We start from the raw sequence: 26,875 nt of genomic DNA, 5'->3' as shown, positions 1-26,875 counted from the left end.
ACTTTATGCATCGTTGGAATTAATTCATCATGACCGCCTTGAGAACAATAATACAAAATAGCATTCATTAATTTAGTGTTTTTATTACGTATTCAATGTTGGAATTGCATCTGAGTAATTCAAATTACCTCATATGCATGAATAAGTGTATTTGTATTGCTTAAATATTGCCACATCAAGTGAATTATCATGTCACGCGCAAATTTGATGATCAGAATTTACATTCAATCAACTATATCTACTATTTCTTCCATAAGGTAGCGATGATCTGATTTTTTCGCCATAATTACATCCCCGGAAGATAATATCTCACCTAAATAATAGCACGCTCACTAAAAGTGCACACTCTCTACAACTAAAGCAAGTCTTTTAAATATTTTGAAAGTTGTATTTAAATACAAATATACAGATCACGATGCAATAAGATGCCAATTTCATTCCAAGCAATTTGACAACCAAACTCGTCAAAAAATTTAAAAAAAAATAGAAAAAGAAAACACCTGGAGCGGGAAATGAAAAATTAGCAGTTGACTTTTGAAAATAGTTGTAATACTGATCATATATAATAGTTGGAAGTAATAGAAAATGACATTTTGTACATGTGAAATTGTATGCAGATTTTGAATGTTAAGTTACTTTCATTTATTTTGCAGAAAGTGTGATGAAAGGAAAGTTATGTCGCGGGAACACTTGTATTTATGCAGTCGGATGTTCTACGCTGGCATCACGCGTTCGATATCCTTCATGCCTTCATTACTTCTTACCTCCATACAATCTGATGAAAGAAAAACAAGGTTGACTAAAATTTATTGAACAGTTTCAACAAAAAGATGATATAAATTATTTGGACTTGAATGCATAGAAATAAATCAAATATTGTACAAGATTTATAGCAGTTTATTTCAGTCAGTTTCTGACACATCAATGGCTACTTTTGAATTTGAGTTAAATTTAATTTTGAGTATGTTATCAAATATGAGGAAAACGTCTTCAGTTTTTAGTTACAGAACTGAATTTGTTATTTGAACCTCTGATATATGCGAGAACGTCACTGCTCGACAAGCAGTGTAGACTTTTTCGCGATACCTTTTGCACGTCATGCCATTTTAGAGCATTCCTCACCTTTTGAATATGCTGCTATGCAGTTTGTATTTTTAGTATCATGTTAAGTAAGCAATCGTTTCTCAAAATTCATATCAAGACCAAACAGACTTGAAAGTCTTTCTCAGCGCGAAACTCTCCGCTAATTCCTTCTTACCTCCTGTATAAACCATACGCAAGCGACCTTCCACTTGAACGCTGACTGGAGCGCGTTCTTGTGTGAGTTCTTGTGCGTCGTCCAGAATATGGCAGGTAATAGTTAGTGCTCCCATACAATCTGTATCCATAGGCAGGCCCTGGTCGCTTGGTTGGTGAAGCTGTCGATCTTGCATTGTAATTATTAGCACCAAAACGTCCATGAGTTGATGCAACATTGTATTGGCAGGTCATATGACCTGAAAAATAAAAAGTGATTGAGAATTTTCGTGTTCAGATGATGGTCATCTTGTTCGAGCCGCTTTTTGAATCTTGTATTCAAGCTGCATATCTACATATCAATCAGAGTGTTATAATTTGGCTGACTACAGCCTCACTCACTCAATCACGATTATTATTTTATTAGAGGATCTTACCGTAATTGCATCTTCTCTGGGAAGGTTTAAATTGACTGTATGGCCATCTTCGTCTGCACATCCATCCATGACAATATGAAGGCCAATTCCCACTGCAGCCTCCACAACCTCGGTTCACGAAAGTTCGTTTTGTTGTCGTTACTGGTATGTAAGGTGCACGGGTCGCTCGAGTGGTTGTGGCTTGAGTAGACGGTGATTTTGTACGCGCTGTCGAAATTTCAGTTCTCGGTGGTTCATCTGTAGGTTCGTCGTTTATGCTGGCGTCTAATGAAGTAACCCCAATAAGAAGTTGTGAATTTGCTTAGTAATAGTGATTTTCATGAGAGTCTATCTATAGCCTCTTCTTTCGGTCGTTGATCGGAAATTGAGGAAATATTTGATAATATTTCGACACCTTTAGCTAAAAAAATTATAGCAATCGCTCGTGATCGAAATTTATTCGCTTTGTATTAGGTCCACGTTTTCTCAACCGGGGAGAATTTATTTATTGGGGGAAGGAAATACAGGAATATTACTTTGTATTCGGTGTAACAAATATTGTTTAGTTTTAATACAGTATTATTGTAACGCATATTAGTTGTAATTAGTAATTGTAAAAAATTGTTAATTGCAACACATTAGGAACTATTCCAACTGTACAAAAGCCAGAGTGCGGGTTGCACTAGGTAAGAATCGTTTAAGCAAAATTGAATAAACAATATAATTATGTATAGAGTGAGGGAGGAATATTTTAAAAAAGGCTGGGAAACACTGTTATTAGGTTACGTCTCGGCGATTATTCATAAGAAATATCTTACTATTCGCGTGTTAAGTTAGATAATTAGAAATGCCATCAATTTCACAGAGCAGATAATACAGGCTTCCAAAGATCAAAATGCTAATCAGAATGTCAGTAAATCATTTTATTTTACCTTCGCACCGAGCTTGTGGATTAGTCCTTCCATATTCTTTATCGCATTCTTCACATCTTTGACCGACATGACCAACCACACATTGACATTGGCCTGATTTCTGTGAAAACGTTCATATGGTTTATGCAGCTGTAAGTATTATATACAAATAATTATTTTGAAAAAAATACACTTTTGAGAGTTAAGTTCAGTCAAAACATAGAGACCTTTAAGGTGTAAATAGAGCTTAGTTGTGGCAGAAACGAATATAATTAGAGAGCATTGCTCAAATATATGGACGACAAATTGTGGCAATACAGACTACCGCCACACCCTATTCGACTTAATTAAAACATATCTTTAAATGGCCAACCAGCGGAATCGCCGTGCGGTGGCGCAATCTTCCAAAATTTCAGGAAAATTACCTCAGATATTTTTAATTGTTACGTCACTGTTGACTTCTCCCTGATTAGGAAATGACACGGAAATAAATAAGAAAGTCGATTCACGGGGAAGTATCCATTTCTTTTATAAACGAAAGTTAATGAAAAATTTCGCAAACAATTAGTGTGACGGATTTGTGTTTCAACAATGTTATTTTAAAATCAATAGGCAAGCCGACTCCGTGTTCAAAGCACTGTCAAATTCAACTTGAATTAACTAACTTCTTCACAGTTTCTCGATGTTGACCCTTTGAGGTGACATCTGCATGCTTTGCAACCTGTCATCGATCTTATGTTCCAGAAACCTTCATCGCATTTATCACAAGATTTTCCATCAATGTTTGGAAGACAATTGCATTGGCCGGTTGTTGCATCACAAGTGCAAACTCCGTTTGAACAACTTGCTGGATTCGTGCCGTACAGGTTACACTTGCATTCTATATTTGAAAATATAATGTAATGAATAAATATAATAGTGCTAGAGGGCTGTTTGTAGAGTTTCTTCGTAAAATTGACATGCATTTCACTTCGTCATGAACAATTATTGTTTATTACATCTATTATAATCAAATGTGTGCAAGACTTAATCATACAACAGCAATTTGTACTGTAAATTGGAATCCTGAAACCGCTTAAATATACAAGATTAGTGTTGGTCATATTGTCTTAAAGGGATAGACATCTGCTAGATTCGTATAGAACACAGACATATTTTTTTCTGTACCTTTGCATCTTTCATTTGAATTCAACCTGAAATAACCCCTATCGCATTTCTCGCATTTTTCTCCAGTGTGTCCTGGATGGCAAACACAAACTCCTGTGACCTGTTAAAAATAGTATTAAATGAATCTTTGAAATTCCATACAAGCCCAGAAATTTATACATCGTATAACAGATTGGTTACGCTAAGCGGAAACGAAAGCAGTTCGCCAAATCGAAACCTATGAGTGACTTATATACAGTATAGAACCGAACTGTGTATGGAGTGATGGCGTGAAATCATCTTTTTTAATTCACATATGAATTGGGTGCTTTGACAAATAATTCTAACAGTATTTCAAAACTGCCTATAAATTCTATCATTCCAAAATCATTCTTGAGCAATTGTGTGACAAAACAGTTCAAACGCGGGGATGAAAGTGAAGCTCTAGCTTATTATAAAATGATAGTTATTTCAAATATAAAAACAAATAAATAAGAAAACGAATGAGGTGATATGAAAATGTCTTGAGAGAGCATATATTATTATTTCAAAGCAGCATGAGAGATAGTCATATTACTAGTGATATCATATCGTAAAACGAGTAACACAATAATAGTGGGAGTACGACGAGACAAAAAATTTCCCACACGACTCAAATTGATTGTGGTTGATAAAATAGATATGCCAGTAAAAACAAAGCCTCCCTAAAAGCCAAGGAAACGACTATTTAGTATATTATACATTTAAGATGATTTTATTTCAAGATTTAGTATGCCTTGTCGGGCTCCAGTCGAAGTTATGTACAGTACATCCGTATACAAATTTACTCATTCGAGACGATTTTTTCTGCAAACCGGATATGTGAAATCATAATATGCTATGTTAACATAGCCCTATTTGCAGTTATATTGCGTGCTCGCTTACGTAACGTTTTACTTCTTAAAGAATAAAATCGTTACTCAAAGCTTGATTTTATTTATATATATATAAGCATATCACAGTATCAAGTGATCAGGAAAATGGGTATTTCCTGAGAAAAGAGACGTACGTGGACGTGTCATTTTCGAATATATAAGTCTATCTGATTACTTTATAGTTCAGTTTTGCGACTATAATTTTCGGCAAAGGAGTTTAATACCTTTTTCAATTTTTGCTATTTTATACTTCTGTGCTTAGAAAGAGTGTAACTAGATTTGTCTCTGGAGCTGCTTTTCTTATGTAAGTTACCTTTTTGACCTATTAGTGAAATTGTGGATTGAAAAGTTAATATTATCTCCTATTTCATTTTAGTGATGATTTTAGTGATTGAAACCTGAAATGAGTATTGGAAAACTTTTTAGTGCGTATTGGACAGCGTTTAAATTGCATGCTGAGTTTTGAAAACATGCAATAATAACGTTACTGAATCTGGATCTAACTTAAAACTGAATATAAAAGTGGAAGCGACTTTATAGAAATTCTGATCCCAATCAAATTACACGTGAAAAACGTCCATCCAATTTGCTGCAGTCAAGCTGTCGTAGTGTTTCATCATTCAAATGTTCAAAAGCAAATCTACTTTACGATATTCATTTTCAAATATTACAAGCAATAAAAACTCGCAAAATCCCGTTGATATATTTCTGCCTAACTATGTGACCTGTGCAAAAAAGAAAGAAAATCCAATGGGGGAACCAACAACGGCACAATATCACGAGGTCCATGAATCTTTAAAAATCCGCCCGCTTTTGGTGGTACCTTATCAATTTGGCCAAGATGCTTCAATGTTTATTGATATTATTGAAGCTTCCATCTCACTCAACGGATTAATCAAAAATGATCCACAGAAAGCGATTGCTGTATGTCAGTACATGGATCCAGCGGTGGTTGTTGCGATTCGTCGTCTCATTGCTCGCGAGGATTATTACAATACAAACGCTATTTTCGGAGCATTGCTCAAATTATTTCCCGCCGGAATAAACGATGGTTGCCCAGTATTGCAATCGTTTCGAAAGCAAAGAATTGGAGAACCATATGCTGAATACGGTGAACACTTGATTCGATACGCGAGAAATTGCGCCAAACCAGGACAATTGACCGATATTGCTATGGTTAGAGCATTTACTAGAGGACTTTTAAACGAAGAAGCCAAGTGTCTGTTGCAATACCAGGCAGTTCCGCCAAAAAACTTAGCTGAGTGCTATGAACAACTCCAGCGCAGCACGGCGGTATTTCCGCATTTTGGAGTGCTTGGTCCTCTGCGTACACACAACAAAAGAACCGATGCCAGTTATACCAAAGGAACTTCGATGGATGGATGCAAATATTGTAAGACGAGAGGACACGTTGTGGAAAACTGCAGGAAGCTGAAAAACCGTCTACTGGCATCAGAAAATTAGAAAGACGGCTAGTTTGGTTCAAATGGAAAATGTAAATAGTTACATAAGCGAACAATTTGATTAGGGATATATGATTATTTGTTTTAGTAACTCACACGTTTGTACATATGTTTTAATGTTTATATACAATTATATGAATAATATTTAAATTGAATATTGCGCAAAAGCAAAAAGTGGAGGCTTTGACTGATAAGAATTTATCTGCAATACAGCAGTGCTATTCAGATTCGTTTGCCTATTCATTTAAACATAGAACAATATTATAAACGCACGTAATTCGATTAGATAAATTTGATATGTTATTAAAGGTTATTCTTATTTTCTCTTGCCCTGAGGTTTGTCTTGGAAGTACTGTTATAAAGTTTTAAACATGTTTACACACTGTTAATTCTGGAAAGTGTAAACTCAAAAAGATACAAAATCAAATGAAAGCAGTAAAAATATGAAAGAATCATTAAACAATAATAAAACAGTATAACTTCACAAAATTTTGTCCCTACGCTGAGTAACCGTTAAATTTACAGTGTTTAATTGAATGTTCGATTTTAATTTTTTATTCAATACTTCCATCGCATATCTAAATATTTGTTGTGTACCATGCCGTGAATATATGTGTGTATATAGAATTTTTTTCTACAGTAACATGTGTTAATGGGATGAGCTTGAGGCGAACCTGAAAGATTTTGGTCGAATTCAGGATCGTTTGAATTAAATATGAATTTCATTCCTTCGCCTTGTAAATAGTTTCTCGTGGATAAAATACACCTCTCATTCATTTCAAAATATATTACCACAATACAATCTTGTTACAATCACAATATATCTTCTTTTTTGTACATCATATGCAAACCCGCATTTGCTCACGGTGATGCGCCATCTTGAAAACAATACGTCTATGCCCGGTACTCCCGTAGTATGTGTACCAGGTTAGGGTTGGGCCATAATTTTATTCCTTTTTTTTAAATTAGTTTTATTACGATTCCGGGGAATGTCTGTGTCAGTCAAGTGAATATACCCTCTACCCATAGGTTTCAGTCTCTTTACACAACTTGATGTAAAGTATGCGAACAAAATTAGTTTACTTCCATATTGGTACACACACTTCTGGAGCGCCGTATGCCCAAAGTTTTGTTTCGCGTGGGAATTTTTGCGACTATTCTACCTACAACTTTATGTGCGTAGAATAAATTTGAAATACTAATCTTTACCTTGTCACACGCCGGATCTCTTGTACCTTCCACATGACAAGAGCAATTAACACAGCCTATTTCAGATCCTAAATTCCAAAATCCGTCATCGCATTTATCGCAAGAAAGTCCAATCACGTTAGGCAGACAATTACATTGGCCGCTAAAAGAATCACATCCACACACATCATCGACACATGTCACTGGATTGGTTCCAAACGTGTTGCATTTACAGGCTAGAAAATATGACACCATTAGTAAATATATTCAAGTTTGACATTATGAAGAGATTCTGAAAGACCTGAAGGTCCAATCAGTGAAATAAACAAACAGGACAGCCTTGCACTAATTATGCGAATACAATCGTGTTATGAACTTTTTTGATATCATTTCATGTCACGATATGATTATACTTCGCTGTATGATACAGCCAAATGCTAATTTCCATACAGCAGGCTGAGGAAGCATTTCAGAAATTTTTTCGTATCTAATTATTCCCCCAGGGATTAGATGCTGTAAAACCAGCCTCAGATAATACCCAACACGGAAAGCGTGTTCCTAGAAGTTGGCAGAGTGAGCTAAACACATACCACGCGACACGGTCAGTCAAGAAAAATATTTCCAAATGTAAAACAAACAGCAATAATTATCTCCTCTTGGTTTATCGTACTTTGCTGAGCTTATAAAATTGCCTATAACTTTTTTAAATTTTATACCTTTGCACTCGTCACGCATATTCTTTCTATGATATCCACTGTCACATTGATCGCAGTTTGTACCAAGGTGACCTGGTAAACATTCGCATATCCCAGTGTTCTGGAGAAAAATATTAAATATAAAGTTTAAAGATAATGCGCGCAAAAGCATGAAAGCTGCATACGCCGGTAAACATTTATTTTGGTAAATATAAAACGTTAATTGTTTGGAAGGGCTTTTTTGTTTACAATATCCAATCATACTGTCAGTTTGCGCTATATCTATTTTCAATCAAAACGTACTCCTCCAAGATGACTAAAAATAATAGAAACCTTGTCGCATGATGGTGACAGAGAGCCAAGTTTATGGCAGCCACATTTTCGACAGCCAGATTTCGACTCGAAATCCCAGTAACCGTCATTACATTCGTCGCATAGCAATCCCATAACATTTGGGAGGCAAGAACACTGTCCAGTGGTTGCATCACACGAGCAACTACCGTCGTCACAACTTGAAGAATTGGTTCCTTTAATGTTGCAATCACATTCTGACGATGGAAATAGAAAATGAATTATTAACGCTCAACTTCCAGCAATTTAATTATTAACATTCACAAAATAATTCAAAAAGTGAAAACGCGACGTTGAAAAATGAGGAAGACAAGACTTAATTCTCATGTCAGTAACTTAATAAACGCATGTCTTATATATATGATTCGTGGTCCTACACAAGAGATTTTCTTCATTAAATAATTTGTATTGAATGGCTCTCAAACATCCGAACTTTAAAGTTTGGCTTACCGACACACGGCGATGCAGAGTCTTCTCTTGAATATCCTTGATTGCATTTCTGACATTTTATTCCCGAATGTCCCGGTAAACAATCACATTCACCCGTTTGCTAAATTACATAAAACAACATTTTTGAACATTTTTTCCTGGCCTGATAAACAATTTCAAATAATATCATATTCAAAAAAGTAAGTTTTGTTTGAATTACGACGAGTGCTAAATTTACAGCATAAATTTACTTGGAAATTGTCGACGGTACAATTATATGCATAGATGTATTATAAGAAGACTTAAGGTCTGAAATTCTTGCGATATATTCTTATATAATTCATCTGAAAATAAATTGTATTGTTATTGTTCAGATATGTTCACAATCAAGTGTCCTTTGTTGAATGAATTGTTTCAAATACGTAAACCAACTGTATGTGATTCATAGAATAAAATATTGATAACATCAAGCTTATAAATTGCATTAAATCTTGATAAATATCATCAATATTTTCCTCATATCACTACTTTTTATTCACTTTGTTGCAAACGTTGGATGAAGATCCAGCTTTGTGACAAGCACACGGTACGCAGCCTTCACCACTTGTAATATTCCAATATCCATCTTCACATTCCTCACAAGATCTGCCAATAACATGTGGAAGACATGAACACTGTCCTGATGCGTCACAAGTACAAAAATCTTCATCGCAAGTGGATTTATCTGTACCAACTTCAGAGCATTCACACTCTACAGAGAAAAAGTATTATTTCTATTTACATGCCTTTATATTCCCAAGAGACGATTTTTTATATTGCATGAGAGTAGGACTCTTCGACAACACTGCTGAGGGCGATAACATTTTAAACTAGATTTCAAAAAATGTTTTGTTTGAGCAAATTTTTGTGAAGTAAATCTAATATATATCTTATTTGTACCGAGAATTTTATTTTACTGATTGTCTTTCACTGTCCTACAGACAATGGCAGGCAATAAAGCCTATTTTGAATTTGATGAATCGACGCATGAAAAGAGATATATACTCTTGTTAGCATTTCTATAGGCTAAAATATCACTTATAATAGATTGGACAAAAATTTGTGTAACCTCTACAATCATCTCCAAAATATCCACTTATACAGTTTTCACATTTTGTTCCTGAATATCCAGGCAAACATTCGCAAACTCCTGTGTTCTGCAAAGTAATATTGATCAAACGATTATTTGTTTTATATTTTTATCAGCATGGATGTGAACTACAAGCCATCATCTTTGAAGCGCCAATAATCTGGAATGTTGTACACATTCACGTAGTTATAACTAATGAATGGGAACACGGGAATACTGGCATTGAACAAATTGATACGAATGTGTCACCTGTGTGGTGAGTAATGAATGAATAGTGGTTTGAGGAATAATTTCCGGCTTCATTTGCTATTTGGCTTCTCAGTCACCCGCTGTAAACTTATTTACGAGGTAGACAATATTCGGATATTTTATTCAAAAGCCAGGTAACATAAAAAGCAACAAACGTACCACGTCACAAGATAACGATATTGCTCCCAACCAGTTGCAATCGCATGATTTACACCCCTTTTCCGAGCCAAATCCCCAGAACATATCTGCACATTCATGACAAGATGATCCGACAACATTTGGACGACACGGGCATTGACCATTTGAGTCATCGCAGCTGCAAACTTCGTTGATACAAGCCAAGGATGAAGTGCCATTCACGTCACAATCGCAAGCTACAAACGAACGATTATTTAACAATCAGTGTTACAACACAGTGGAAACATTTGAACGCCGATAAAGTTATATTATCATTTTGACACTTCGAAAGAGCCAATTCTGAAAATTCCTTTTTTGCAGGATTTATATGTTTATTATCGGCTGTTTAATTATTCTTTTGTCGAGTTAAATCTCGTTAGTTACACCCCCCCCCCCCCCCACAAAACCACAATTTATTTTCAGTATAATTGATTGGACTTATTACTCACATATACAAAGGTCTTCTTCATTCAGTTTTGAATGACCTCGTTCACACAGTTCACATTTCAAACCCGCGTGGCCAGGTAGACATTCACATTGGCCTGTAAACTGTAAAATCACGAAGCTTTTAATAAACGGTGTAACAGCCAAACACATATAGATTAAAATATAATATTTGAAATAAATATGGGTCATTCTTTTCTTTGTCTGGTTTGAAGTCTCAGATTGGGTGCGATCATTCTAGACAGGCGCGAAGCCGTCCTCAACGTCCGCTTATTGTGTTGCATAGTTTCAGGCTGAAAGCCAATTTACGAAATGATCATTCCATTTTAACTACAAATTTCGGTAAAAATGAAAATTTTTACACACGAAAAATACGTACATTAATAATTAGTCATTTTTTAAAGTATATTACACATTATTTCATCGCCACCTCCGCTTAGCATATTTTGGATAAAATTTCGCGACTCCATAAATAAAGTACCCAAATTAAAAATAACACAGTCAATATACAAAAATATCTCATACCTTATCACAAGTGGAAGAATTTGAACCTTGTTTGTGGCAATCACATGTTTCACATCCACCGAATGCTTGTAAATTCCAGTATCCATCTTCGCATTGGTTACATGAAATTCCAACAACATGGGGGTAACAAGAACATTGTCCAGAGAACTGATCACATGTACAGGCATCATCGACACAGGTCGAGATTTCTGTTCCTTCCATGTTGCAAAAGCAGGCTGTGCAAAAGCAACAACAAAAGACTAGCATATACATAATATTTGAGTATAAAGAGACGGCCAAATCAAGGGAATAATGCGTTGGTTATGCATTGGCCTCGCAGTTTGTATAACTAGTACCTCGTTTTGAGAAACGTAAAACAAATAAACACGAAATACGATTTTCATGGAACAATGTTCTTCATGCAACAAAGTTTAATTAGACTTTAACATTGTTACCGAATATGATGGCTTCCTATACTTTTCCAATAATTCTGAAAACAGCCAGGCTATTTTTGTCCAGCAGCCATTGTTTCTTTCGCGAGTGTAAGCTATTAAACATACAAACCTTTGCATGTGTCAAATTCATTGATTCTGAAATATCCTTTGTCACATAATTCACATTTTATGCCACTGTAGCCAGGTAGACACTCACATTCTCCATTGATCTGGTTAAAAGAAGTGTTTGAATTATATCTGAAAACTTGTTCACAAGCTTGAAATACCGTTAAATAAATAAAAAAAAATACATACATCGTTACAGGACTGAGAAAAAGAACCAAGGCCGTTGCATTCGCAGCTCTGACATCCTTCGACAGAATCAAATCCCCAAAACGTTTCTGCACAAGCTTGACAAGAAATTCCTGTAACGTTGGGAAGACATTCACATTGGGCGGTCTCCTTATCACATGAACACTTCCCATCCGCACACATTGATGGATCTATCCCCTTTATGTCACATTCACAAGCTGCAAAATGGGTATAAATTTTGCGGGTAGCATAGTATTTTGAAATAAGTACGTAGGCACCAAAATGGTATATCTAAAAAATAAGCGCCTTTTCTTTTGTCATAATTTCGTCTCTCTTTTATAGAGAATTTCTCGTAGTTGCAGTAATATCTAAATGACTTAATACCGATCTAGCAGAATCAACCAATGAACGAAGGGAGTCAGTTTTCTTGTCTTCCGAAGTAGTAAGATTCAGCTCTAATTATACTGATCAAATAACTAATCAAAATGTTGAACGAATGCATATGCGTGGTACATGTAGTTCAAATAACAAAGTCTTTAGGTCCGATACAGAATTATCACACGTAAGAATACTTCATTCGTATAATGAGTATAGCTATCACAAGGTGCATTTTTGTCTTCCCGTCTATTGTTGAAAAAATAGGGAAATTCATGATCATATTTTTGCTTATTCTAAAACCATAAAATGGCTATAGAAAAAGCACCTGCATTATTTTTCAACTTAATTTGTTTTGCATGAAGACAAAACAGATGAGATAGTCAATGCATAAAATAAAAAGTGAAGTTCGTACATTCACAAATTCCTGATTCCACATTTCTGTAATAGTATGTGTCACAATTTTCGCAGTTATGCCCTGCAGTTCCATGCAAGCAACGAAGACATTCTCCGGTGTTGGCGTCACACGATTCGGGATCATTTATATCGATATTTCCATTGCAATTGCAAGGAACACAATTGCCTGATTCCAATATGTAGTAGCCGCTTATACATCTGAAAAATCAGTCATCTTGGTAATATAATATACACAGATAAATATTGTTCCATGAGCACTTATCAATAAAAGTTTGTAACGTCAACTGACTAGTTCACTTGGCCAAAAGTTGCATGGCACCACACGCTGGAGATCTCGTTTTTTTTTTCAAAAATACGTTCGTTCTTGATGTTGGCTGTAGAAGTCTTATTAGGCTTCCCGCTGCTTGTCAGCAGGGAACCTATTGTATTCCTGTGTTTTATTATTATTATTATTTATTTATTATTATTATTATTATTATTATTTATTTTTATTATTTTTTTTTCAAATTGGTCCTACAAACTTGAAATTCACCTCAAATGTGCAGAAGTTCTCAGCTAGCAATAAAATGCAAATTTTATGCATGACTGACCACGCTTTCACGCTCCAGTGAGCAAAACGCGTTTTCAGTTTTTTTGCGATTTCTCAAAATTGATACATGCTATTGGGTTGAAATTCATAACAATGATTAATAGACATTTTTCGGATACAATATGTCAAGGATACGCATGGGTGACCTCAGTGATACGCTCCAGTGAGCAATATAGGATTTTACATTTTCATCTTCTTCTCGAGAACGACACTACTTAGAGACTTGAAATTTACTTCACATGCAGATAATAAGTCCCTCATCATAAATTGCAAATTTTATGTATAACTGACCACGCTTTCACGCTCCAGTGAGCAAAACGCGTTTTCAGTTTTTTTGCGATTTCTCAAAATTGATATATGCTATTGGGTTGAAATTCATACCAATGATTAATGGACATGTTCCGGATACGATATGTCAAGGATACGCATGAGTGACCTCGGCGATACGCTCCAGTGAGCAATATAGGATTTCACATTTTCATCTTTTTCTCGAGAACGACACTACTTAGAGACTTGAAATTTAAATCACATGCAGATAATAAGTCCCCCATCATAAATTGCAAATTTTATGTGTGACTGACTACGCTTACACGCTCCAGTGAGCAAAACGCGTCTTCGTTTTTTTTTACGCGGGAAGCCTGTTAAAGCTGCACGCAGCTCTAGTTTTAATTGGGGTTGTAAAACACCGTAGAAAAATAAAACATAACAAATATTTTATAATATTTCAAAGTCGGCATTTATTCAACCTATGATTATAATCAATGGATTGCAATTCAATTTCCAAATTTTGTCGTTTCCTATTGTCGACGCGATTCGCGACGTTCGAGACTTGGTGAAAATATCATAAATGTCACAATAGAGACTTATAGTTACCGCAACATTACTCATACAATGTTGAATTGTTGAAAACGATTGAAGGCAGACGCCTCAAATCACAAAATCAGTGTTTCATGAAATAAATGATGTTATCCACGTTACACCACAACTTATTTCCTATCATATCATTGTTTATTGTTTGTGATAAGTCATCAGAGTTCACTCATATTCCATAAAAGCGGAGCATTGATTGGTTTACTTAGTTAATTCAAATTCCCAGAACCACAGCTCAGACTGAAAATGTACTGGCACTAGGAATGAATGTTATTGTACATGTGTCGTCCGTGACCAATTACAGCCATATTTCGAGGAAATGTCCTGAAATAGTTTGGCACACTTTCTTGTCTACGAGGAAACCAGTCTAATTAGCCAATATTTTAGTCATATGCTGAAAAATGCCGATGCAAGAGACGCAAATACACAAAAAGTTGGCCTGCGATTCGCGTATACATTTTCTGCTACATACATTTGTTGTAACGAGTAGATTATGAAGATAGGAAACCGCGCCATGTCGATGATGGAAATACCAGCCAGTTGACCTAGTCGCAACCTTCATTTGGGAATAACGTAAAGTAACAAGAAAGGCAAAGCGCGGATAATGGGGTTGGTAATTAGGCATTTACTGAAAAATAAAAACACAAAATGTTGGGTTCCTATAATTCTATGTGAAAAGGTAAATGTAGAGTAGGAAATGGCTGCTTCTGCACCTAGGTTGAAAACGTTTCCACTCATTTCGTACTTTTACTTTTTTTCGGTCCTAACTATATATTTTTTCGACTTCGCTCCAGATTAGCTCGATTGGCGTGCTTGAATTATATGCATTCCGAACCCCGACCCCGAGACTAAGTAGTCAGTCTCGCAGAAACCAAATCATCAGTACTTGAATACTTAGTTAGGGTTTGAACTAAATAATACTATTCCATCTTCGTAAAGATCTATCATTCATGGGAAAGTACGATACATATATCGACATTCAGATGATTTGCTCAATAATTTAGCCCTCTTAAGAAATGTGAACTGTTGATAACCCTTCTTAACGGTCAATTAACAAGTCATCAAGAAATTAAATCCGAGGTAAAATGTCAATGAGTTTTATATGTCGCCTGATTGGGAATTAAATCGTGTGTATTTGAGTATTTGCGACATAAATGATCAAGTTTTATATCAAAAATCCTTAAACCGTTGAATCGTGTCTAGAAGTTTTTCTAAATTTCAATGTCAAAACAGGCTTGGTTTTAGAAAAATAAAATTACTGTATTTTTTTCAGTTAAAAATAGAATCGCAACAAGTAATTTATAAACCATTTCGCGACACGGAACGTTTTGTTGTTGTCTGAATTTTTATTTTTGGCGATATGTATTATTCTTTTTCTATATTATATTGTCCCTTGATCTTTTTCACGCTGCTTTCCATACCACCCGGATGTCTTGTCAATTTACGTTTTATTTAACAAACAAAGAGAGAATTCGCAAATACTAGGGAAGGAATCAAACTTCCGTTACAGGTAGTGTACCTCCAAATCGACGAGAATATGTGTCATTTGTTCATACAAGTTCACTAACAAAGCGATTTTTGTCCCGTTTTCGAGCCTTATATATGAAGGAACTCACTAAAGCACTATTTGAAAGTTTTAATGGTAGAGTTTTCAATAATACTTTTTCCATTTCTTATCACTGCCAGCAACTTCATAGATAACATTAATAATATTCTTATAATTGTAAATCGATGAAGTTCTTTTTTAGGAGTACACATACGCTAATTACTAGCAGGCTTCGGGCATAAAAAAAAAATTGAATTTTGGTTATTTTGCTATAAAACCAAAATTTCTCTGTCAATCATTGAACGGTTCATGAAGTAATATTTCAAATGATCGTTCCGCCGCTGATGATGCGTTTACGATGATGCGTTGGTGATTCCAAAAGAGAAGTTTTTCACATAATTCCAAATAACGGTGTAATGAAATCTTAAATTCAAATGCTTTTCTAGCTCGTATTTAGTCATGTGAGTCAACAATAGACAATACGTGACATAAACATTCTAACGACCTTGAATAACTTTAAAATTTAGCAATGACTCACATATAAATAAATTCGATGGAGAAATGCCGCACAGAACGAGTTTACGATCCTCCAAAAAAGTTCTGCCATTTCAACACGTTTTATTTCACATTTATTTTGATGCCAAGAAATTTATATTTTTCAGTCTTATTTGTACATATTCACTAATATATGTCATTGAATATATATCGAATTATAGGTCAATTATAAACAAAATAAAGCACGGACGATGTTTAGAATATGCGACCAACCAATAAGTTGCCAATAAATGCTATCGATTTCAGCTTACAATTTCTGGTGTTGACTTGATGATAATTTTTTTGAATCGCACAAATTCAGTTAATAAAATGTAGCGATCCGATATCTACTCGTAATAGTGAAATTTTTAAATCTATATCCTTACCAAACACACTTTAATTTATGTTCATTAAACTAATGTTGTCTTATTTATTCAGTTTTATATAAAATAATCTTGAATTGATCAATATGTTATTTATTTTGAAAAACTAAAATTGTTTTGTGCCTTTAATGAGAAATGCTCTTTCACAACTGGTATTGAGATTGTATTGCTGTAAATATTAAACTCTAATATGTTATAAGGGTTCCAGTTGTTTTGTCCGAATACTCCAAAATCTATACATACTGAAAACTTGTACATATGAATTAAATTTAAATGGAATCGATTAGACACTCGATACGATTAGTCATAACATAACAATTTACTCCGAAACGTACTAATGCATATAAACAGCGTTTATGGCTATGTCATTGTAAAACATGATTTGGTATAAATTGAAGGTATACCCTCAAAATTAACTTGCGATCAGAAAGTAATAAGATGTTATCACGTACAAATCGCGTAAAAATTGACTCGATAAACATTGAAATACAGTTTGAAATGCATTTTCTATTATATCTAACGTAGGAAATCTAATTGCCATTGCTTGGTAGACATATGGTTTTACCACAAGATTGGAACTAGGGTGAACAAACACATATGAAACTTGCCCAAATAACACAGGAAAGACATTTTCTCACAAAGGTTTTGTAATCTGATTTTTTTGTATCTAATTATTATACTCGTGTTTTTTTCATGCCGCCTATGAATTTGTCAAAAGCAGTTCATTACACGCGATTTCATACAGATAAAATATCTTTAAGATGACAACTGCACGTTTTTCAAAAACCGTAGCAAATTCGACCGCAATTGACCGCACTTTTTTATGGTTTATATACATGTGTGGCTTCTGGAGTATATTACTAAATTCTCGGTATGCCAGCTTGATGTGGTCGTGAAATTCTTTCAACATCCGTTTTAGAGGCAATGATGCAAAACAACCATTTCCGAATGCCGTAAGTAGAGAAAAAGAATGTTCACTATCTTATTACATGCACTGATGGCAATTCAAGAAAACAGGCTCTTTGGGTATACAGGAGTGTGAGGGTGCTACAAAATTTGGATTTATAAGCTAAAGTATAATATAAATATTAGAAAACTTCTAAAAAATATTTTACTAGTTAATCAATCGCCATCTTCAATGTTTAGAAAGTCACATTTAAATTTAGAATTGACAAGCGCCTGATATAGCTTTGACCTTTGTTGTACATTATACTTTATCACAATGTCTGTTTTGTGTTTTTATAAATAAATGGAAAGATAAGATTAGTAAAATATTCTATAGTTCACTAAGCATGTCCTATATAAAAAATAACGCGCTTTTCTATGATCATGCTAAAAGTAATTTCGATTTTTGCTGAACGCTTCGAAACGTATGTTTGGTTATATTTATGGTGGAAATGAAGATTAATTTTTTATACATTTAATACAAACCAGAACCGCGAGAAGACCAAACACGACAAAAATTTGAAACATGTCATGTCAGGTTCTCACTTTGTACCTACTATTAAATTAGAAATGCCTTCCATATATGTTAAATTAATTGGTTTCAATCACTGAAATAAAATAAAAGAGCAATGGGGCGCGCAACAATTTTAAAAAACGCAATGCTATATTGCAAACAATAATAATGTGGGAAGTTTGTTCTCATTACGACAATAAATGTGGGAACTGTGGAGAGGTGCCGGGATCATCAATTTTCGAGAACCAGCAGCCACGATCATAAAACAATATCGAACTGTTATTTTGTATGCTGGAATAGGGAACAATAAAAACTTTGTGTGGAATATTTGAAAACGTATATATATTTATGGCATTCCAAACTCTTACAAGTCTTAACTCACCATACATTATTCATAATTATGTTTTAACTGTGGTTCTATGATAATGTATGAAATTAAAATATAAAAACTCATCATATTACTCACGTTTGGCAGGTTTTCCCGGCACGATAGTTGGAGCAGTTGATACAGTATCCTGTGTCCTCGTCACAAGATGTAGAAAAACCATTGCAATTACATTTCATACATTCTGGAAATCCGGACCATCCGTCTTCACACTTGTTACATTCTTCACCAACAACTCCTCGTTTACAATTACATTCTCCAGTGTTGAAATCACATTGAAAATTTTGTTCTGTTCCGAGTGGATGACATTTACATGCTTCGATAGAAAAATAATAAATGAACACTTAATTGATTTGACTTTGATATAATCACTATTGAAACAATTCCAAATGTACAAATGAAGTAGTTGTTTCAGTTTTCCACGAAAGGCTTCACATCCTCACATTGAGCTCTTTAATTACGGAATACAAACAGCACGACAATATAACTCTAATCCCGGGTAAGACGGTAAGAGGGTAACTAATTTATTATCTTACAACCTTAGCAGAAAGCGGAACACAAAAAACGCACAAATGGTAAGTAAATACAGGAAAGCTGGAACCCTTTTTGTTTACGGTTTATTTGTAAGAAATATTACGTCCGACGAAAAAATAAAATTTGAAACTAAATTGACTTATGGTGGTAGAAATCTACCATAATGTGAAAGAGCGGGCTTAATTGTCATGTGTTGAAGATCCGCCCCATTATTGACTCCAATCTGTACAGTTTACTGAGCAAAAGTCAATTCGAAGTAAAAAATGTTTATACCGGTACATCCTGCCGAGTGTGATATATTATAATGTCCAGGTGCGCATTGGTCACATCTTCTTCCAACAACATTAGGTTTACAAACACATTCTCGAGTACAGACATCGCAATCGGCTGTTAGACTTCCAAGTACGTTACAATCGCAGGCTGAAATTAAAAATATATTGTTGAATATTACAAATCATTCTTAGAGTTTAGAGTTCGAAGTTATTATAATCGAAATTTTGCGAAACATATAAGGTGTTGGTATTAAACAGCGTGGAATCTCATAGAAATGCAATTGTCAGAAGGAACATTTTACTGCATGGTAACATGACATGGTAGACGGCAATATTGAGTGGTACGAAAGTCTAACATAACTCTTTCACAAATTTGATTCCGTAACGTTCGTCAGACCACATTTCGGACGAGAAGTTTACAATTATCATTGGTATAAAAAATTTATGCAGTTTAAATGTAACAGGGTGTACAATTATTTAATGCTAAATTCGTATAAATAATCGTGCGTAAGCAGCAAATTGATTTTTTGGTTGTTCCCCTTAAGCTTTAACTCCTGTCAGACAAAACAATGCTGAATAAAACTTGTTACAGTGTAATGTAGGATCCTGGAACCACTCAATTTAGCCGTTTTGATTGGATGACTATGAGTATTCTTGTCATCAGTGTATACAAGGATCCGCTAACACGAAGACGGAGAGAACATAACAGTAGCTAACAACCAATATTGACAATAGTATCTGTATAATATAGTCGTTAGTAGCAATACCAAATTTTGGTAATGCAGATTTTATGACTCAGATTAGGCTTTGATATTTAATATGATATTGCGAGTAAAATTGTCCCTAAATTGTTGACGAAAATGTGGTTTTCCTGATATATATCGAGATAAGTCGAATTCATCTTATAATCACATAGTTATTTTGACACAATGTCATCATGAAATGTGATATCGTAAATTGAAGTTAGTAAGCCGTTCTAAATCTACGCTAATTTGACAAATCATAAAAAAATTATGAAAAATGATAAAAATAGTTGGAGGCAGTTCTTTGGCCATGTATGAGCTGAGGTAAAATCTAGTGTAATTGTAGCATAGAATGTTTGACTTAGTTTTTAAGTGAAACCCTATCAGCATTCGTTTATCTGATATACCCACAAAATTATATTCTAACAAAGCGTTCATTGATTTTTATAAAATATGTTTACATTTTTATGTCAAGACACCCTTTATTTTACTCAATTTAGAACATTTGGGGCTCCCGAAGTATGCGAACCAAGATGGCGGACATCGGAACGTAACATGGGTAACAGGTTAGGGTTAGGCGATAATTTTTTTCCAATTTTCCTATTTTTAGTCCTATTATCAGTTCGAAGACTAGCCAAGAGCCTCCCGTAGTATTTATACCTAAAATTATGGCCTAACCCTAACCTAGTACACATATTACATTGCGATGTCCGCCATCTTGGTTCGCATACTTCGGGAGCACCGAACATTTATATCGGTTTGAAATAAATATTCTAAAGGGTAGTTTTTCTATATAAGATATAGCCCTGAACAACAAATTTTCCAGATAGTTAACTTCACATTTAATTGAAAGAGAAGCTGAAAGAGGCCAAATTTTCAATTTGCGAACTTGAGCCTTTGAGAGATTTAGCCGAAATTTATTTAATTTTCTAGCATTCTAAAGAAAAATTGATAAATTATTTGAATTTTTTTTTCCTTCCATCACAGCAAAATATAAAACTTAAGGGGGTTATTAATATTCTTTTCAACTCACAGTACCTAGACCCCATTCAAAATTGAATTTCAAACAGAAAAGCAATTTTCTGACTGATGCTTAGGTCTTTATTAAGATTTTATTAGTGCTATATTGACGATATTAAATATAGATTGACGGAAGACTATAAGATAACATATTCATAAGGTCGAATAGTCGGAACTGAATTCGTCAAAATAGATCATGAAGTAAATGAGTAAATGTTTTCAACAAAACTCTGGACGTAATGAGAAGTTGCACTTATTCAGAAATTGGTGTTACATCTTTTTTTGGAGAAAAAAGCGTTGCGCTATTGATCGGTGTCCGTTCTAATGTAGGTGAATATTCAAATAAATGCACACGAATTACGAGCATTTTTGAACTTGGGAATTATAGTATATATAAATAACATGTGTACAATACAATTCACCTTCTTGAAGAAGTAGAGACAATTCGTAGACAATATTGTGTAGTTCTCCAAAGTTTTTCAATTCAAATATTCGTTTTCGGTCATTGTGTGTGAATAACTGTAATTCCTCTAAACTATATTCACCAACTCCGACAGCAAATATCATAACACCAGCATCTTTCTCTGCATGTTCGATAGCAAGTGGCAAATCTCTAAAGCAAAAAATAATAACTTTCCAAGTAAAAACGGTACGATTCAGATAAAATAATTCTATTAGTATAAGAGTTAGGAAAACATTAGTTGAAAAGATTTGTGAATCTTCAATTTTATTCAGTGTTTTATTTGATATAAGTGAAAAAGGCAAATTTTATCTTCACACATATATCGCCGGATGAGAACAAAAGAGAACAATATTTTAGCACATTTCTAAATTATACCATATATTTAAGATTAGTTTACTGAATTTATACATTGCTGAATATTCCAGATGGCAATTTTGAATTGATTCATATATTACGTCCTATATACGGATTTAAAACATAAAATTGTTTTCGTAAGATTGTTGTTTTTGAAAGATTGAAACAAACGCATAAGTTTACTGAAGGTATATAAAATATACGGCAACACTTCCAGTGAAAGACGAAAAATAAATATTTTTCACAAAAAAGTTTTTTCAATTACATTAGATACGAGTAAATTTTAATGAATGTTTATGTTGAAGAATGACGTAACCAAAGACAAACATTTAATATAAAACTATTTTATTTATTTTTTTATTGTGAATAAGTTATTATTATTTTATTAATTCATCAGAATTGAGATCAAATTTCAAGATCAAAGAGTACCGTATTAAACATGAATGACTAAGACATGAAAATTGCTTTAGAAAAGTTCAGCTGGCGCCTATTTAAAGTTGTCCCTAATTTAACTGTACTCGCCAAGTTTAAAATTTTATTCCAATTGCTAGGAAAATTATTTTTTCGAGTATAAATGGTTACAACGAGTCAATACTATTGAGCACATAGTGGACGTATTGCAATAGAATTTGATTTTGAGGACGTCTCGCGGGCCGCATTCGAAGAGAACCCGAAGATGATCGAAATATGGCGAGTTTACGTCCTTTAAATATGCTAAAGAATGAGAGTTTACCGTTCTATTCAGCCTGTTGTTATTTTGCATGCTGGGTGGTGTTTTTATATTTTAAGGATTTTTTTGGTATTTTTCGTGTCAGACATTACCTGAAAGCACCCCAGACACAGTGGTTTACTGTTGTTATGAACAAGAAAATACGTTTCCTCACAGTTTGCCTCTGCCACCTTTCTATTGACACAAATTTTATGATGAATTGCTATATTTGACAAATTTTATAACTTGAAGCGTGAACAGGCGCTATCGTCAAAGACCGCGCGGCGCTAACTCAGTTCTGCTTTTCGTCACTGCTTGGCCCGCGCTCGAAAACAGAAAAATATTTCCACTAAAACAAAGGTACAAAACGTCTCTACAAATTAGCAGTTGATTGATGCGAGCTTATGGTGCGAAGTTAAGATGGAAAGCGCAACTCATCTCATCGGCTGAGATCACAAGACGTCATTCTCATATTAGCCCGTGTTGACGTTCATAGATACAACGTTGATATTCTATGAACAACTAACTTTCTCAACATCGGAATTAGAAGAAGGTATTAAATCTCCATCCTTATTTAAAATAGCTAAAAAAAACTCAAAAATGCTTTGCCTAAAAATACAAAACTGTGCCAGTGGTTTAATATACGCTAAAATTGTTCTGCAGGCCGCACGAAATGTGTCAACAGACCAGGGTTTGGACCACCCTGGTTCATAACAATACCACCGGAGATTCAATGAGCAAGAAGCACTAACTTTTATAATAATACCACCATAATGCCACCCAGTGAAAATTACCTGATTTATTTAATTGGACGAGGCGATAAAAAATCAATAAATATTACCAAAAAAAAATGTATTGTTTGAATGAGTTTTTGAAAGCAACTGTCTTATAAAAATAAATGTTATATAAACAGTTTTATATTCTGACTAATTTTGCTATTCACTTCTCCATTGTGAATATTTTGGTGAGATTCCATGCATATGTTCAATAAAATTACAGAAAAAATGTTGTTTCTTCAATTTGCTTTTCAACTTTTGTAAAAAATATACTCAACAATCCCCTTTGGCATTATCCAAACTTTGACTTGAAGGAAACAAGCAAGTAACACAAGTAAGCCAAGATCCATACTTACGCCTCATCTGTCGCTCTTCCATCAGTCAGTAAGATGATGACTCGTTGTGCCTCCGGATATCGACTGTATCTGCTTTGAAAATCATAATCCACTGTCTTGTTGATAGCATGGGCAGTGAACGTCTGATATCCTTGATACTGTAAATATAATATGAAAGAAAATAGTTTTAAAGCCACACCAAAGAAAAGAAGATAAAAGAAAAAGATGAAAACCGAAAACAAAGCATTGTGAATAATACAATTCCGAGGGATAACCTAATACATATTATACTTATAGTTAATTATAGTAAATTAATATATTACCCGGATTCGATCCACTGCTCTGCTAAAACTGCTTAGCTTTCGGTATCTTCCAAGTGAAATTTCTGTTTTAATATATCGTTGTCTCCACATTGGTCTCCTGGGATACCAGTATGAATATTGAACCTGAAATTATTGTGAGGTTAAATTAAAAAGAGTTGCAAAATATAACTATACACAATATTTGGTTTACATGCAATTTATCGGACAATACTTCTTTGAGGGTCTGGCTCAGTTAGATAAGCCGTACATTTTCTTTATATTAACATGTTATATTTTTGCATGTTAATTCTTCATTTAGGGTAAATCTCATTCCATCAATTCACGGTGCCAAAAACCAATTGAAGAGGTGATTTATGCGACAGTTGAAAAACTGAAATATATACCAAAGTAGATCGTTTAACGTTGTGCAACACATATGCTAGAAATATAGAAAAAATAGTCAATTTTAAAGTCCGACAAAAACCGAACCCCAACAGACATGATAAAATTCCTGAAAGAGAACATTGGATAAAATCGCAATATCAACTTTAACTTACAACGCCAATCTGAACACTTCCAGAATCGATATTGAAACCTTTTGCAAGATCTTTGATCCATGCCTTGACGAGTAAGAAATTCTCTGGCTTGACTGATTTGGATCCATCAACAAGAATGATCAGATCAATCTGTACACCACAAGATGCATCATCTGGATAAGAACAAGAAACAAATGCATTTAGGATACGGCGTAATATCTTTATTTGAGTGGGATCAGTAAAAACGTCGCAAAAACTCGTATAATAGGAAAAATTGTTGAGCCTATGAATCCTTTTCTCAAATGTGTTGTGATTTTTTATATTGTTGTTACTACAATTAGTCGTTTTTGTCTTCAACAAAATGACCCAAATTTTATTAAATGAAAGGCGGAAATGTCTCTTAAATTGCTAATATTTTTAGGTATTTTATACTTTATTTATATTTTCGAATCGATATATTCTTTTTGCATTAACTCAAAACAGAGCACTGAATTCGGCTAAAACGTTCACAAGACCTCAAATTCAGGTTTGAGACATAACGGACATGCATGGCCCATTTTTATTCAGTGAATTAGTCTGGTATATTCAATGATTTGGTATAGATATAAAGGATAAAAGCACGTGACAGAAAAACGTGCCATTTGACTGCCTAGCAATGTAAATGATTCTGTTGGTAGTCTACCAAACACTAACATTCGAAAATATCACTAATACTACCACAGTAACAATGTCACAGCCATTTGTTACAGCATAACTGTGTCCTGCAGGTCAATCATTTTCTTGATTTTGTTTTCAAAGCGACACGTTATGGTTAAAAGCTTTATCGGCTAATCAGTCGAAACAATAACAAATATATTTTGATCCTCAATAGTACCAACCAAAAACATCGATCAAGATCTGTTCATTATTCTTTCCCGATTCGATACAGCACCCGGAGGTTTTTCAAAAATATTACAGCAAGAACTATTGAATTTACAATAATTTTAAAGGGAAATAAATGATAACGCACGGTATTACGACAATCTATCACGACATGTAGTAAACAGTCGGGGTAATTTGATGAAATGCGACAACAAGGCTGGCGATGTTTATTATTTTTATCTGCATTGATTTGATACCGTCTGAATCATATATACGATCGAGAAACATGACGCCATGTTTTCTGCAATGAGCATAGGAAAAATTGTGTGAGAAGCGGAAACCAAGTGATGAAGATGAGACAGAATCGTTATCAAGCAAACTTGTGATTTCGTTGGTATGAGAGTTACAATCACCACACATTTTATTCGAAAATAAGATATTGCGATAGGAAAATCACTTTCTTACCAAAAGATCATGTTTTTGGACACCAAATTTGACCGTTATATTCGAAAATGAATGGGAGTGAGAGAAGGAGGGAATGCCAAAACGCGGCGCGTTTATTTATGTGGGATGTGGTCGTGCTCCTTGTCATGATCTATTTATTGTTGAAATCAATCAAAATAAATAATTCTAGTCGGTGTTTGTTGCAACAACTTTTTCCTGGCAAGGTAGCAGTCACAATAATCGCCTAAAGGTCCATCTGAATATTTAGTCCGCAGTAAGCTATATTCGTGTGATATAGTACTTATCAGATCAAAACTACCGATTCAAAACCATCGAATTGTGTTGTGTGGTAACACACAAATGCGAATGGATTTGAACATATGTAGTCATCGCCACCAGTCTGTTAATTGTGCCCGTCGGCTAAATTATGACAATACCTCGATAGTTATGCGTTTCCGCTCTACAGCGTAGATTAATGGCTGATATAATCAAGTGTATTTTTCAAAACAATTCCCCCTAACCGTGCTTGAGCTTATAATAAATGACTCAAGTTGATGTATCGCTGCATATCAATCAACTGATAACTTCTAGTTGGACATTGACAGCCTTTGCCAGTAGATAATACGTTTATTATATTTATAATAATGCCTGATAAACAAAAATTGGAAATTATGATAGGCTAGGAACGAGATTTTCATATTGATTTTCCTAAATTTCGATTGATATTTACGCACGAATAACGGGATTAACGCCTATAGTATGGTCAATAAGTCAGAACATAATAAGTAACTTAGATTAAATAGTTAAAAAAGAATATAAAATGCCTTACTAATATTTTCTGTTAATATTGTCGACGTTCCTTCTTGTGCTGCAACAATACTGACGAACAGAGTAATTGCCACAATATATAAGAGACTGGAATTCGTTGTTCGTGAAGCCATTGAATGCTTAGTCTTGTTAAGTTGTTTTT

At 34.3% G+C, this 26,875-nt stretch overlaps 2 protein-coding genes across 2 annotated transcripts; one reads left to right on the top strand and one right to left on the bottom strand.

The window, feature by feature from the left end:
• Nucleotides 1-367: 367 nt before the first annotated feature.
• LOC120328499 (uncharacterized) lies at nt 368-26,875 on the bottom strand. Its single transcript, XM_039395009.2, has 25 exons — nt 26,735-26,875; nt 24,622-24,773; nt 24,086-24,208; nt 23,784-23,920; nt 21,548-21,738; nt 19,364-19,510; nt 18,638-18,872; nt 12,789-12,988; nt 12,002-12,216; nt 11,817-11,916; nt 11,274-11,488; nt 10,754-10,853; nt 10,287-10,501; nt 9,858-9,945; nt 9,289-9,500; nt 8,771-8,870; nt 8,303-8,517; nt 7,991-8,090; nt 7,296-7,510; nt 3,731-3,830; nt 3,229-3,443; nt 2,585-2,684; nt 1,674-1,937; nt 1,259-1,496; nt 368-775 (listed from the first exon to the last, which is right to left on the bottom strand). Exons 1-25 carry the CDS (start codon nt 26,844-26,846, stop codon nt 754-756), a joined length of 4,011 nt encoding a protein of 1,336 aa, XP_039250943.2. The 5' UTR covers nt 26,847-26,875; the 3' UTR covers nt 368-753.
• On the top strand, nt 4,656-6,927 carry LOC120328501 (uncharacterized). The gene is made up of 2 exons (XM_039395010.2): nt 4,656-4,927; nt 5,000-6,927. Exon 2 carries the CDS (start codon nt 5,248-5,250, stop codon nt 6,085-6,087), a length of 840 nt encoding a protein of 279 aa, XP_039250944.2. The 5' UTR covers nt 4,656-4,927; nt 5,000-5,247; the 3' UTR covers nt 6,088-6,927.

The sequence above is a fragment of the Styela clava genome, chromosome 7, assembly GCF_964204865.1.
Source record: "Styela clava chromosome 7, kaStyClav1.hap1.2, whole genome shotgun sequence".
NCBI classification, from domain to species: domain Eukaryota; kingdom Metazoa; phylum Chordata; class Ascidiacea; order Stolidobranchia; family Styelidae; genus Styela; species Styela clava.
The sequence above is the reverse complement of the archived record's forward strand: the minus strand, read 5'-3'. Positions and strand labels throughout refer to the sequence as shown.